This window comes from Meriones unguiculatus, chromosome 7 (genome assembly GCF_030254825.1).
Source record: "Meriones unguiculatus strain TT.TT164.6M chromosome 7, Bangor_MerUng_6.1, whole genome shotgun sequence".
Taxonomy (NCBI): Eukaryota; Metazoa; Chordata; class Mammalia; order Rodentia; family Muridae; genus Meriones; species Meriones unguiculatus.
In genome coordinates, this window is record NC_083355.1 from 8464645 (window position 1) to 8479100 (window position 14456).

General features: G+C 50.2%; 3 protein-coding genes across 7 annotated transcripts in view; 2 read left to right on the forward strand and 1 right to left on the reverse strand.

Moving 5' to 3' along the window:
* The window catches only part of Vcf1 (VCP nuclear cofactor family member 1), a 21306-nt gene extending 18967 nt beyond the window's left edge, over nt 1-2339 (forward strand). For 2 of the 3 annotated variants that reach the window (XM_021634939.2, XM_060386463.1), the window contains exon 3: nt 96-2339. In XM_021634939.2, the coding sequence (XP_021490614.1) occupies nt 96-350 (255 nt within the window). In that variant the 3' untranslated portion in view covers nt 351-2339. The remainder of the gene's footprint in view (nt 1-95) is intronic. The other variant, XM_060386464.1, reaches the window with a different exon arrangement.
* Nucleotides 1262-13880, reverse strand: Cog1 (component of oligomeric golgi complex 1). 2 transcript variants are annotated; one of them, XM_060386450.1, is made up of 15 exons: nt 13519-13880; nt 11380-11621; nt 11050-11231; nt 10765-10935; nt 8457-8613; nt 7423-7633; nt 6001-6789; nt 5510-5656; nt 5121-5282; nt 4150-4277; nt 3425-3533; nt 2595-2704; nt 2444-2522; nt 1957-1991; nt 1262-1445 (listed from the first exon to the last, which is right to left on the reverse strand). In XM_060386450.1, exons 1-14 carry the CDS (start codon nt 13831-13833, stop codon nt 1977-1979), a joined length of 2817 nt encoding a protein of 938 aa, XP_060242433.1. In that variant the 5' UTR covers nt 13834-13880; the 3' UTR covers nt 1262-1445; nt 1957-1976. The 2 variants fall into 2 exon arrangements, with proteins under 2 accessions (XP_060242433.1, XP_021490553.2); XM_021634878.2 differs by lacking the exon at nt 1957-1991 and having other exon boundaries at nt 13519-13879.
* Slc39a11 (solute carrier family 39 member 11) overlaps nt 13136-14456 on the forward strand; it is a 389328-nt gene continuing 388007 nt past the window's right edge. Inside the window, exon 1 of one of the 2 annotated variants that reach the window (XM_060386462.1) lies at nt 13136-13452. The gene's annotated coding sequence lies outside the window, so the exon portion shown is untranslated. The remainder of the gene's footprint in view (nt 13453-14456) is intronic. The other variant, XM_060386454.1, reaches the window with a different exon arrangement.

Sequence of the window (14456 nt, forward strand, 5' to 3'; positions counted from 1 at the left end):
ACAAAGAAGACTCTTACAGAGTCATTTTAAGCCCTTGTAAAGCCTTTCTGCAGGAAGATTGGCTGATATGACCCTGGTTTTTCTTTTCCTTCCAGTCTTCGAGCAGCGACAGTGGTGGGAGCAGCAGCAGCAGCAGCAGCAGCAGCAGCAGCAGCAGCATCAACAGCCCAGACAGGGCCAGTGGGCCAGAGAGCAGCCTGAGCCAGATCATCCCCGGATCCTGCCCCAGCACCCCGCAGCCGGTGCCTGAGCAGTCTGCCCTGTGCCAAGGCCCTTACTTCCACATCAATCAGACCCTGAGGGAGGCCCACTTTCATAGCCTCCAGCACCGAGGCCGGCCTCCGACATGAGGCTCCGGCAGCTTCTTGCCTTCTGTGAAGGGACAGCACTGTGCAGATCGGATATTTCAACTTAATAATTTGTTTTTAAAAGTTGCACACAGAAAAAAAAAATGCCTGTTGGCTTTCAGTCTATATTTGAGTACTGGGTCAGCAGGCAGCTGTTTACTTGGGTTTTTGCTGCACTATTGCAATTTCAGAGGGGCTTGGGAGCAATTTTTTATAGGATTCTTTCAAGAGAGGGCATCAGATCCACGTCATGGCAGTGTATGAGGAAGTCTCGTCTGACTGATTTCCACACTGTCAATTAGACGCTGTACTGTATGTAAAAAGGCCTCTTAAAAATGCGGGATCTTCAATTTTTTTAATTCAATAAACTAGTAAAGAATATCTAATTTCCATGAAAAAAAAAAAAAAGTAAGTTTTCTCCCCAAATATAGGAAGCTTGACTCAGTGTTGCACTGAAGTTAACTGCCATACTACCTCTTAGTATGTAGCTGTCGATGGAAACGCTCTCCCTTGGAACAGAACAGTTGCCCGCTCTGAAGACCACAGAAGTCAAGCACCTTTTCTAGTTGTGTATGGTCTGACTTATATTTGTATTTCCAGGGAGAATGTCACTTCTGTATCTGTTTTCTTCTAGTCTGCACCCCAGACGCTACAGAGAACACTGCAGTTCTCAAAGTCAAGAAATACCTAGTAACTGTCTTACGAACTTGTGTATTAACAGCTTAACTGCTAACCCCTTGCAGTGCCCCATGACCAAGGCAGTGGTGTGCAGATGAAGCACATGCTGCCTGATAGCTGAAGGAAGAGTGAGGATTTAACTCATGCTTAACAGCACCCCTGCCCTGCTAGGGGGCCACATTCTATCATTGGAACCAGAAAAATTGGTGTGGTGTAGAAACGAGCGGAGGCGCCTCTAGGGAAAACAATGTGGTAGTATTTAATTAGAGAGCCTGGGCATTGCTACTTCGTCATACTAGAGAGCCAGGTGAGCTTGAATAATGATGGTGCAGGCGAGTCCTCCTCCTCACTGGCGAGCTGTCTGAATAAGGAGCCAGGATGCACTGGGTCACCTACTCTGGAGAGTGCCGGGGGGCCAACCTGCCGTTAGATGAAGAGGAAGTGCCTTAAGTGTCCACCCGTAGCCTCCTGCCTGTTCCCCCTTCACTGCAACTCACTCGAGGCCACACAGCACAGGCAGCAATGTTGAGGAGCAGGGATGGCTCTAGTAAAGGGTCTGAGGGACTTATTGGACCAGAGCCGGTTATACTCTGATACAGCTACAGTCTGAAGGAGGCCCATGCCAGGAAGAGTGATCATGCAGTGCCTTCCATGGTGTGCTCCTCTGACAGCCATAGCATGGAAAGGCCAGCCATGTGACATGGGAACTATTGTCATGAAGCCCAGAGTTCAGAAAGTTTTTTTTTTTTTCCCTTTAGGCTGTTTTCCAGGTTTTAAAACCAGATGTTTGCCTGCACTGGGGACCTTAACTGGGTTTGCTGGCAGGGAATGTGGGAGAGGATATTTTGCTGGAATTCTAACAGTAAGGCAAACAGTGCTGTGGGAAGAGAAGCTGTCAAGCACACATGTACACAACACAATCCAGAAATACCCAGGAGGGCTCCGGCAGGCTTAATGGATGGCGTCCTACTGAAACAAAACATGTATTAATAAACCATGCTTGAGGAAGCACGTTTCTTCCCATCTCCCACCCAACTAAAGGCACAGGCGAGACCATCTGAAGACAAAACGGTCTTCCCATGCTCTGATCACAGTGCTGGGGTGCCAGTCAACAGTCGTCACCTCCACCCTACAAAATGCAAGAAGCCATCTCCATCCTGGGCTGTGCTCTTTTCACAGCCTATGGTCTGGGTCTGGGTATCTATTTTGAGGCTGTTTGCTCGAGTCAATGGGGATCTTTGTATGAGCTCAAGCTAGTAAAACCTTGTACTCTCTTATTGCGCCGCCATTAAAAGCAGCCTTAGTGCATTGCCACACAGTGCCTAATTGCTTATTTCTAAACGAGCTGGCGAGGGTAGGGCTGCAGAGTTGGGGAGGGGGTTGGAAGAACCAGGAGAGCCTCTTCTATTGGCACTAACCTGGGCTTGTGTTTCGATGCCTCTACTGGTTGCCTTTGCCTTTCTTGTGCTTGTCATGCTCAGCGGAAGGAGTCCAAACCTCAAGACAAGAAAGAAGATTTCATTGCAGGGAACAGGCAGCAGGCCAGGCAGAGTCTACTGTGCTCCTCACCTTATCTGACTGGAGGCTAGTGGCAGTATGTTATGGGGTTCCTGGGAGTTGAATGTGCTGCTTCGGGAGGCAAACTGATTCTCTGTACCAGCAACTAATCCAAACAGAACCTGCAGATAAGAAAGGGAGGGGCACAGTGAATGCCACCCGAGAGAGTCACTTCCCCAGTGAGTTACCTCTAACCTCATTTGGGGGAATATACTTTTTTAAGTATTACTTTTTCAAAACTACCTTAATCAGTATCATGAGTGAGAATCTCAAAGCTGTGTAGTTCTTTTCTAAAATTCAGTTTTTTTTTTTCTCTTTTGGTTTTCAAGACAGGGTTTCTCTGGGTTTCCTGAAACTTGCTCTGTAGACCAGGCTGGCCTCAAACTCCTAGAGATTGAGTTCCACCTGCCTCTGCCTACTGTGTGCTGGGATTAAAGGTGTGCACCATCATGCCCAGCCCACATTTATTTTCTTTGTGTGTGTGTACTCAATGAGAGCCCGTGTGACCAAACAGCTTGTCCGCATGCACATGAAGGTCAGAAGACAACTTTCTGGAGTTTTCTTCTAACTCATGGGTCCTGGGGACTGAAGTTGGTTGGCAGGTTGGTAGCACACGAGTTATACACGAGGCCATCCTGCATGTATTTCCGTGAGGCTTGTGTAAGTAAACTTTGCTAACCCTTATCTCCAACATGGCTATTCCAGCTCTTGGCATTTTACCCAAATGGGTATTTATAGCTTACCTTGTACATGGAGAATGGAGCAGGTTTGGCTTATAATTTGAACCCAAGACAGACAGTCTCCCCTCTAGTCACACTGAGCATGGCTGGGACCCTACTCACAGAAGTCCGCTGCACCAGACGGTTAAGGTTGCTGTTGAGATGTGGTGTGAAAACATCCAGGTCAAAAGGGTCGATGAGGGCCTCCAGCCTGTCAGTCACGTTCTCAATTCTGGGAAGAGTTAGAAACATTATTCTCCTACTGCGACAGAAACCCCAGAGGGGAATTACCCAGCTGAGCTACTTTGTGTACTTAAGATACTCAGGCTGACAGGCTTATATCCAGTTCGTACCTACCACTTGCCAAACAGGACTGCAGTCTGCTGGCTTTACCTGGCTACAGAATTTATTCAGCAGGTATTTAAGAGAAACCCAGTCAACCTGCAGGATGTGGCAGGCTTTCTTTGGGGGCAGCTCAGGAAAGGGGCTTTGATGATCCTCAGCTTAGGATGCTGTCCTACGCCAACATACACGCTACTGAAAAGACTAAGATGGTCACAGCTTAGCACACAGGACCCTACAGTGTGAGTTGTTTCCCTCTGGCATGGCCTCAGGGCTGCCTGAGTACTCAGCTCATAGGTACTATGCACAGTGTAAGCATGGTGTTTATTGCTGTCCTGAACAAATACCTAAATCCTAGACTTGGAAGTAGGGCTTCTACTGAGCGCTATACTCTTCCACCACTGTAAAATAGGAAAATCCCAAGAGGAGCCCTTCTAAGTAGGGTGTTTCCCACTAACTACATCAGGAAGAGACTGCCTTGGGGATGCCCCAGTAGGAATAGTCACCTGGAGTCTGGCTTGCTCCGGCCACTCTTTACCTCCTCCCCCTTGCTGGTCAGAACGATGTTGAGGTAGCGCAGGTCATAGAGGAGCTGCAGGGCTCGATTCTGGGTCATGGGAAATATCCCTTCTTTCTGCAAGTGAAGGCTGGCTGGTGAGGGGTGGTTCTTCACATGCTTCCCTGAGCAGCTGCAGCTTCTGCTTGCACTACAGTTTGGTACAGTTTCAAAGGTGCTGCTGACATCCACATGGCCAGGTTGTCTCAAAGTTAAATAGAACCCTGGTCTTCGTATCTCAGAGCATGGAAGAAACCCAGATCTTACAAACAGGCTTTCAACTGAAGGTGGCTATTGCAAAGTGGCAAGGCTTCTTGCCTGAGAAGTATGTGAGCTCTGAGGTCCAGGAGAGACCAACACAAATTCTCCCCCAAGTCAGGACCAGCCCGCCTTTAAATGTTCCCAGTGAAACAGGGTAAGTTAAGGATAGGGTCAGGGAAGGCTGAGAGGCTCTAGGCCCCCTTCTCCACCCTAAAGGGAACCTGTAAATGTCGTAGCTTCCCCATCCCTTACTCTCACCTGACGGCTGGCAGGGAGGGATGTAGCTCATGGATGAGGAAAGCCATTCCCATCTGAGCAGCTCATCTGCTTACATTTGATCCTGAGTAGATCAAGGGCTTAAAGACTCGCCCAGAGCCTGCATGAGCAAATGGCCCCAAAACTCAGCCATTCTTACTGTGAAAGCTTTTTACCCTGTCCACAGTCCTGAATTACGACCTTTTTAATGACCAGTTTGATCTTGACATTGGGTCAACTCATCATTGCTGAATGGCTTTCCCGATAGGATGGAAGTATTTATGGGACCAGGGCCTGTGTTGGTCAATGATACCATTCTGTACCTTTTGTACAAACCAACCAAATCTAAGATTTGTTTGGGAAACAATATGGTCTGTTTGTTTGGGAAAACGTTTGGGTACCCACCTTTATCTGTTTTTCCTCTGTGAGCTTCTCATAGGCAGCTATGACTTGGGCCATGCAGGTCTTCAGCATCTCCTGCAGGGTCACCTTTGGCAAGGCATGGCCTCCAACCCGATTAACTTCCTGGCATAAGCCAAACAGGAAGGACTGTACATACCAGGACGGCTGAAAGATCAGAACATCACCACATTGCTAACTGCACCCTGTAAGCCATAGGTATCCCTCACAGAGGATGCTCACCTTGACCTGTTAGGTCAAGCATCTAGCTGCAAAGCACCAAGCTGCTCCTTAGAAGGTATGTATGGAAATAGCTTCCTAGCCCCATTCTGCTTCCCAAAAGCACTCTGTTCCCTTTTGCAGCCCAAGTACCTGTGACAGTGGGACGGACTCACCTGAGTAGGCAGGCGGATCTTGGATGTGATGCTGCTGCCAGACTCTGTCTCCTCTTGGATTTCTAGTTCATCCCAGTTGGTGGCAGTGGCCAGGATTGAGCCAGCATCACTTAAAAGCAATGATTGAGTGAATCCACAGATCAGAAACTGGTGATAAAAAGACAACAGCCGCTTTAGTTCCTCAGGGCCCTGGCAAGCGTTACACCATGTGTGGGTTGTAGGCAGCCAGCACCACTCCCCGGGCAGGTCTCTCAGCGAGGAGCATGTCATTGGTAGCCATCTTAAAATGCCAGACACCACCTGACTGGGGGGCACAGAAGAGCAAGAGGCAGGGTTCCCTGTCCAGGTTTGTAAGAAGAAAGCATGCTGTAAAATCTAGGCTGAGGAACAGAAAAGCGTTTTACACCAGAGCTGCCTGGCATGTTACAGCAGCTATGAATTAAATATTACTCTAAACCTTACTGAGGCCCCCAAGAAGTCCCGTCACTCACTTTCACAAGCGCTGAGCTCCAGACCCGGTAGGCCACCACACTTTGTTGGAGCAGAATTTCCTTCACTTCCTGCCACTGGCCCTGCACAGGGAGCGCATCTTGAGCTTTCCCCTTTCCCTGCCTTCTCAGAGCCCTCGCCTCCCTTGCAGGCTTTTCAGAGCTGCCACACTTTCCCACAATACACTGCTTCAGGTGAGGGCACAGTTCTCCCAGGGACTGGCAGAGTCTGGCCATGAAGAGGACTGCCTGCAGTTTGGTGCCGTGAAGGATAGCCTTCTGGTCTTGTGTGGCTTCTTCAATAGTCTGCAGCTCTGCCTGGATGCAGCCCACAAGCGACTTGATGCAGGCCACGGACTCAGTCCGCAGCATGTCCTGCACAGTCCCGGCATCTGCATATCTGTCAAAGGCAGGGCTCTTAGCCTGCTGTGTGGCGGTGGGGTCCTTGGGCTGTGGCATGTCACTGGAGGGAAGGTAGGCCAGGAGGTCATCCAGTTTAACCTTCAGCTTGGAATCCAGGGCAGAACAGAAGTTCTGTACACAAGGGCTGACTGCCTGGGCTTTCATGGAGAGGCCACTATTGGCAAACTGGGTTCGGTTTGCCACGCTGACCCAGGCAGCATCGGAAGACAGGTCATTGGGACTCTCAGACCAGAGGAAGAGAGACATGTTGTGCTGGAAGTGAGCGTGCTTATTCGATGTGGGGTTGCTGGTCTCAAGTTCCTGCAAAGCTGAGACTAGAAGCTCTCTGGAGCTGTTGGAGATGGACTCAAAGCCTTCTCTGGTCAGTGTCTAAAGAGAATGAGAGCAGAGTTTTAGTCATCACTACTTGGTGGAAATTTCCAAGTGAGTTGAAATGGTGATTAATCCTGAATGTTCTTAATGTTCTCTACCACACTCAGTGACCTGAGAGCTTGACCATGACATGTCCACGCAGGCTCAGGTGTTAAGCTGGTCTCAGTTGGTGGCACTACTTTGGGAGGTTGTGGCAACTTTAGTAGAAGTGGGCCTACCTACAGCAAGAACACTGGGGGAGTGTTCTTAAGATCTGTATCTTTGTCCCACTCACCCCCATCTGCTTCCTGTTTGCCATAAGGGGAAGAGGCTGTGCCACATGCTCTGGTCACCTGTTTGGGCTCACCACAGGCCCTAAACCAGCCAGTGACCATACGCCGAATTCTCAAAACTTTGAGCCAAAATACATCTTTCTTTGGGTTATTTCAGTCAGGTATTTGGTCATAGAGGTGAGAAAAAGAGCCAATACTGTCAACGCAGCATGGCAGAGAGCAAAGGGGGACATCCTGCATCGGAATCCAGGTGTAGGAAACAGGGAAAGGAAACATTTAATCAAGGAGGGAGGTTGTCACAGAGTCAAAAGGCCATACTAGACTTGGTGTCAGGTGGTCCAAGCGGTGTCCAGCGCACCTGTAAGCGGTCCAGGAAGAGCTGCTGCATCAGGTCCTCCCAGAACAAGAGTGGCTTCTCCAGGAGCCGCCCACACACCACCTCCCAGCTGTGACTGGCAGACTCGTTGCTAAGCAAATCCCATATGGCATCTCTGATGCCTGCGAGACCTTTCATGCTTTTCACGTACAGCAGCAGGTTGCTGATCCCATTTTTAATGTCTTCATTGCACCTGTAACAAGACCACTTTCCTTAGGCTCTGCTGGATTTCTGACTTCTGTGGGTTTTGTTTGTTTGCTTTTCAAAGAGAAGTCGCACTATGCAGCCCTGGCTGGCCTGGAATTTGCTCTGTGGACCAAGCTGGTCTCAACTTCAGAGATTTGTCTACCTTTGCATCTGGAGTGCTAGGATTAAAGGCATGCACTAGCATACTTGGCCTTGATTTGTGGTTTTCACATCGTTACTAAGAAAAATTCTTAAGACTCCATTTGAAACCTCTGACCTGAGTGCATCAGCACATCGCTAGCTGGACTGAAGCTGGGGGGCTGTACCCTGGCCGACTTTTGTCTAGAGCCCCATGGCATGGCTTCAGAATCCACATGGTAAACAAGCTCAGAGGGTCAGACCTCGATCAAACGGAGAAAAGTCTCCACTTACTGTTTCGGAAACATAAATTATCTTTCACTTCATTTTGAATTGTGTGTGTGTGTGTGTCTCACTGCAGGTCCCTCAGAGGTCAGAGGCACGAAATGCTCCTGGAGCTGAACTTATGGAGATGGGTGTGAGCTGTCTGGTGTGGGTTCTGGAAACTGAACCCAGGTCTTCTGGAAGAATAGCAAATGCTCTTAATTGCTGAGCCAGCTCTCCAGCCCATGAAAAAAATAGCTTCCTGATTCTGTCCCATAGGCACTAAGTGGGTAGAGTGTAAGAGTGTACCGGGTGGGTGGCTGACATGTGGCCCATTCCTCAGGCAACTGAGAATCTCAGCTCACGCCTCCCAGCTGTGGCCTCTTCTACGGCAAGCCAAGCCTCGGGGATGCTTTCCAGTTGCTTACATGTCGATCCATTTCTGTAGCGTGTCTTTCAGGTACTCCTGGCTGATGGGATGTGCCAGAGTCCGAAGCACTGGCTGGAATTCTGTAATGGAGGCTGGAAGGTGCCTGAACCAGCTGCACAGCTTCATCTCCCCATGCAGGACACTGATGCCTTTTCCTAGAGAAAAGGCCAAGTGAGAAGAATCCAGGCTGTGCTTTGAGCAGCATATTAAGAAATGAAAGAGTTGGGTGGTGGTGGCTCAGGCCGTTAATCCCAGGGCTTGAGGCAGAGGCAGATGGATCTCTGTGAGTTCGAGGGTAGCCTGGTCTACAGAGCAAGTTTCAGGACAGCCAGAGCTACACAGTGAAACCCTTTCTTAGAAAAAAAAATTAAAAATTTAAAAACCTATGAGGGAATTTTCAAAAACCTAGTCCCCTTCACCTCCTTTCTGCGTGGACCAATTTGCAGAAAAGGTTAGATGAAGGAGGTATAGGAAATGGCAGGCCCTCATTCTACAGAGCAGCTTCGCCAAACTCCGCCTTTCTGCTGCTTGAGAAGAACAGTGCAGGCCAGGAAGAGAAAAAGGAGGGGGAAGGAAGGAAGGAGAGAAGGGAGGGAGGGAGGGAGGGAAGAAGGAAGGAAGGGGAAGGAAGAAGTAAGGGGAAGGAAGAAGGAAGGAAGGAGTGCTGTACAATCTTAATCTGTGTGTGTGTGTGTGTGTGTGTGTGTGTGTGTGTCTGTGTGTGTTTTGAGGTGAGGTCTTCCCATGTTGCTCAGGCTGGTCTCTAACCCTGAGCCCCAGTGGTCCTCCTTTCAGCCTTCTGAGTAGCTAGGACTATAGGTACATACCACTGTTCCCATCAGTCCTTGACATTTTAATAAGAGCTTAAGTAGTCAAAGAAAAGTGTAAACCATTAATTTCCTCTTTTCAGCATCCTACGTTCCTTGAAGATCTAAGGGAACAACTGAAAACCTGTGTCCTGGTCATCCCACAGGTCTGCGCTGTGTTCCCTGGGCAGTGCCTTTCACTGTACTCTGTAAGAGGCCTCTCAGGCTAGAACACAAAGGCCTTGCAAGGTAACCTTATATGTCTGTTTTCCTATACCAGGGCAGGTCAGTCAGTACTCAGCTTTCATTAGAGGGATGAACACATGCCTCTGTGTGTATGTGTGTGTGTGTGTGTGTGTGTGTGTGTAAGCATGAGTAAGGTGGTGTAACTCAGAGGTGAGTCTGATGCTCACTTTAACCTGGAAACAAGCCCCTGGTAGTTCCTGTCCTGTACTCACTTCCTTCTACTTTTGACTTCCTCCTGTCACTTTGTTGACAGTTCCACATGATCCTGTAGTCCTAAGAGCCCAGGGATCTGACTCCGTCATTTTCTCTGCTCATGGATATATCCATCCTTGTGGCTGCAAATGCTGCTATCTGCAGGCATGTTGCAGGTGTGTTTCTGGGAACACCTGCTCACTCCTCAGTCCCATTTCAGGCTCTAGTGTTCTCTAGTGTCTCATCTGCAAATATAAGTCCATCCCCAACCCAATTCCTCTTCTTGGATACCTCCCTTCCCACGTGCTTCACAGCTATCCTTCATCTCCAGTCCTCTCAACAGAGATGGATGTCCACTTAGCTCCATCTCTGTGGCTCTCTTTTCATCCAAGCCCTATGTCTGACCCTGGATCATACTGACAGCCTCCCTTTAGCGCTCAGTATCACTCTGCCACATGAAAACACTTAATTATAACTGGGAAAATGCTACCCCAGTGAAGAATGGGATGCACAGGATCAGATGGCAGAGGGGGCATACCATGCCTGCAAGGCCATGGGAGGGTACCCAGATCTCTGGGCAAAGTTCAACCTCCCATACCTGGCCCATGTGGATGCTTATTACTTGGCCAGGCCAGGTCCCCGGCCTCTTCTCCCTCACTCTAGAAGCTGCTAGTATTTTTCAGCTCCTAAAATATACTAACATTCTTCTCAGGGCTTCGAACCTCCTCTTTCTTTTACATGGAACTCTCTTCCCTTCCTCACTAACTCCTCCCAACCTTCAGCTTTCAGTGTGCCATCACTTCCCCAGGGAAGTCCTACCTGGCTTTTGGAGATCTTTCCAGTGTTCCTAGGCAACCAAGACCTTGCATTTACAGCAATAACTGTGACTGGCATCAAACAGCAACCTCTGGGGGTTCAGCATCTGCTTTTTCAACTGAACTATGATGCCCACAAAGCAGGGGTCTCAATCTTCCCAGTTTACTGATTTATCCCCAGAGCCTGGCACAGCAGCTGGGATATGGCAGATGAGTTTATGAATGAGGAAAAATGTTACGAGCTCACCAGTGGGCTGCTGGCTGGTGATTGTCTCCAAGGTAGAGAAGAGTAAGCCACAGGGCAGAGATGGGTCTGGCAGCACACCTTCCGGTAGAGTGTAGAAAAGCGCATGGGCTTGGTTCAGGGTAGTAGCCAGCAGCTCCACCAAAGAGCAAATCTGGGCCTTGATGCCAGCACCTGTAAGAAGATCCCACCGTCGTTTAAGCAGTTCTTTTCAGTAAGGCTGAACACAGGACTGTGCCTCAGGTTCCCGTGGCACACTGCTCCATCCCTTGTTGAAGAATCACCCACCATGGTGAGGCTGATTCAGAAGCTTCTGAATTGTTGCCTTTCTGGCCAGCAGGAAGTCCGTGAGGGCTTGGCGGGGAGAACTCTCCTCCAAGAGCATTATGGAACAGAGGGCCTCAGCCACAGCCTGGTCCGACACAGCCTGGCATTTGAGCAGCATCTTGCTCTCATGCAAAATAGTTGACCTAGAAAGACTCATAAACATCAACAAGGAATGGCGAACATTTTGGATGAAGTGCCTCAGTGTATGAGGAAAGAAGACAGACCCGGTGACACCCTAGGGGGTTAAGTGAGGTCCAGACACCACTGGAGAGCCTGTGCACCCTCACTTACCGGAAGTGGCTGGCTGCTGCCACCTGCCGGATGAGTATGGGGAATCTCGAGAGAATGGGGCTGTATCTGGAGCTAGAGGAGTCCAGCTGGAGCAGGCTGTGCAGGTGGCCGCAGAGCAGGTAGAGCTGTGTGGCCTGGAGATGCTGGGAGGCTTCCATGGAGCTCCAGATCTTCTCAGGGATTTCTAACAACAGCTTAATCTGGGCAGCCATGCTGTAGAATTTCTCCGACGATGGCTGTGGCTGCGGGGCGGAAGGGATGTCAGAAGAGCAAACAAAAGCATGGACCCCTTTACACAGGCTTGGGGAGACATTGGGGGATATTTTAAGATCTGAAGCTTTGTCAGGTGTGACAGTGCATATCTTTAATCTCAGCACTCAGGAGGCAAAGGCAGGAGGATCTCTGTGAGTTTGAAGTCAGCCTAGTCAACTCAGCCAATTCCAGGCCAGCCAGGGTTAAATAGAGAAACCTTGTGTTTAAAGAAAATAGGGGGCGGGGGGGGGGGGTGGTGGTGGAAAAAAACAAAAGGAAAATCTGAAGTTTTCATTAAGCTAGACTTCAGAGCACTGAGGTCTGACATGGGCCAACATCTGGTTATGGGTGGGAGCGAGCCTTTATGCAAGCTTCTTCCTTCCCTCAGCCTTCCTACCTTCCTCCCTCTTTGACATCACCAAAGATTGCTGTGCTGACTGTTTTTTACCACCCCTGCAACAAACTTTCATCTGGCTCAGTCTTCAGGCCTCTCAGTCTGCCCTCATACCTCAAGCTCCTGTCCTCCTTAGTACTGTATAAGGGGGCAGTAAGGGGGCTGGACCAGCTTTGGCTCTATTATGCTCCTCCCCATCTGCCTTGTGAGGCAGGCAGGTCCTCACCAGATGCTAAGAGTTTGGTCTTGGACTTCCCAGGCCCCAATACTGTGGGAAACTGAATTTCTATTCCTATGAATTATCCAGTGTCAAATATTTTGTTAGAGCAGCACAACTGGCCAGAGACGTAAGTTGTCCTTTTTGAGGAGGAGCCACACCGAAGGCACTTCCCCCAATACTATCATGTTAAAAGGACATAATTATTTTGGTGATTAACCACTTTTATGCTAAAATATCTTCAACTGCTCTTCTAAATTATTTACATAAAAAAAAATTCAACTTCCCATGGGTTTCTTTGATTAGAATGTAAGCTTCGGGAAGAAATTGGGAGGCTTCTTCGGTTTGTAGTTTGACAGGAGAAAAGCAGGTGTGGGGCTGCCCAAGAAATGCGCCAGCCCTAACTATGAAAATCATACATTTCTAAAATAAGGCCAATATGGTTGAAGTTAGCAGCTAAGTCCGGTCATTTGGGAAGGGGACTGTACTTAACGAACAGCTTGGGGAGTGATAAGACTGACATATTGCCAGCCGTCTTTGCGAACTTTCATTATACTCCCCCAGTGTTTTTTTTTTGTTTGTTTGGTTTTTTTTTTTTTTTTTTGGCTTGGATTTTTCTGAAACCCAGGTAGCATGAACAAACTACCTCCAAATGAGGGCTAGAGTGCTTTTGTAATCTCTTCTGTCAGGTAAATTCTCCCAGGTAAAAAATATTTACCCTCCCGTTACGCCTTCTGTTCCTTCCTAGGCCAACACCCAAATGTGAGGGTGTGCTTCCCACCCCATCGTTCTTTAATGTTTCAGGGGAGGACGACAGGATCATCTGAGTTTTCCAGACCAGCCTTCGTGGCCTAAAATGAAATTGTTCACCTATTAAAAGGGGGAGGGCCTGACAGCCGAGGCTTCCCTCCCCCAGTTCTCCAGGCTCAGGTACAGGGTGGGATGAGGAATGAACGACTTTGACGGGAAGGTGTGAGCAAGCGGGGGAGATCTGTTCTTGACTGTCGAGAGACCCCTGGCGTTTTCAGCTAAAAGGGAAGGAGAGCGCTGGGAACCCAAGGGAGGCGAGGGAATCGTCCGGAAGTCCGGGAAGGCGCCTAGAGCAAAAGGCCGGTCGACTTCTCCGGAGCAGACCAGCGTCCCGAGCAAGGCCGGCAGACGCTCCGCCAGAGCACACACCAGCGTGAGGGGCGGGCTCCTCCGGCGGAAGGTGAGGGGTGGGGTCCGCCGGGCGCTGAGGGCGGCGGGACGTGGCGGGTTCGGGTCCCGGACTGACCTGCGGGGCTCGCGGCCCCCGGGGCGCCGCGGAGCCAGCCTGGCGGAGGCGGGCGCAGTATTGATCGGTGGCCTGCACAGCGTCCACCAGCCCCTCCGCGCAGCGGCGCATCTGGCCGATGGTGTCGGCCGCCTCGATCAGGTCGCGGTACCGCTCGCCCACCATCTGCCGCAGCTCTTCCTTCTTGTGCTCGATCTCGGCCCGAACCTGGCGCTCCAGCCCGCGGATTTCCTCCGCTCCATGAGTCTCGAAGAGCGCGTTGGGGTCGCGCAGGTCCAGCCGCTTCAGCGCGGGGGAGGCGGCCGTGGCCGCCATGGCGCCAAAGCCAGAGATCGGCCGGCCGCTTCCGCCTGCCGCCCCGCCCCGCCCCCTCGCCATCTTGGATGGGGGCGGAAGTAGTTCCGCTGGGTGGGGAGCGGTGATGGTCCCAGGTCCTGCGCCACGGTGGCAGTGCTGCGCTTGGGTGTTTGTTTGTTTTACTATTACAGCCTCCTCCTCTCTCCCTTCCCTTCTCCTCCTTCCCCTCCTCCTCCCTGCTCCCACTCTGCCTGGTCCTTGGGTCGCACCCGAACCTTATCCTGGGGAGACAGGAGCTTCACAGGGGGCCCAATTATAGTAAAGACACACCCATGTCGCTTTGCCATCATTCTTGAGTGCGCACCTGTACCTGGCCAGACCGTCCCATCAGCCAGGACAGGGCCTTAGGACCCTTTCCTAATCATCTGGCCTTGCCAGCTGAACACCTGAGTGACAGCTGTGGTCGACCTTGTGGGCAGCCCCAAGGCAGAGATGGTTGGGTGCAGCAGTCCCTGCCCCTTAGTTTTTAGGATCGTTGGTCAAATGAAACTTTATAGGAAGACGAGTTTGAATCCATGTTTGTTGTTCGGAAAGAGCCCCCTTGCGCGGTTGCCTCTTAAAGCGTTTGTTTGTTTTATTGC

Coding starts and splice junctions, on each gene's coding strand:
- Cog1 (XM_021634878.2), bottom strand. CDS start 13,833: ATGGCGGCCACGGCCGCCTCCCCCGCGCTGAAGCGGCTGGACCTGCGC. Junction 5,283..5,509: donor AGATCCGCCTGCCTACTCAG/GTGAGTCCGTCC, acceptor CTGATCTTTCAG/CCGTCCTGGTATGTACAGTC. Junction 2,705..3,424: donor GTCTGGTGCAGCGGACTTCT/GTGAGTAGGGTC, acceptor TCTTATCTGCAG/GTTCTGTTTGGATTAGTTGC.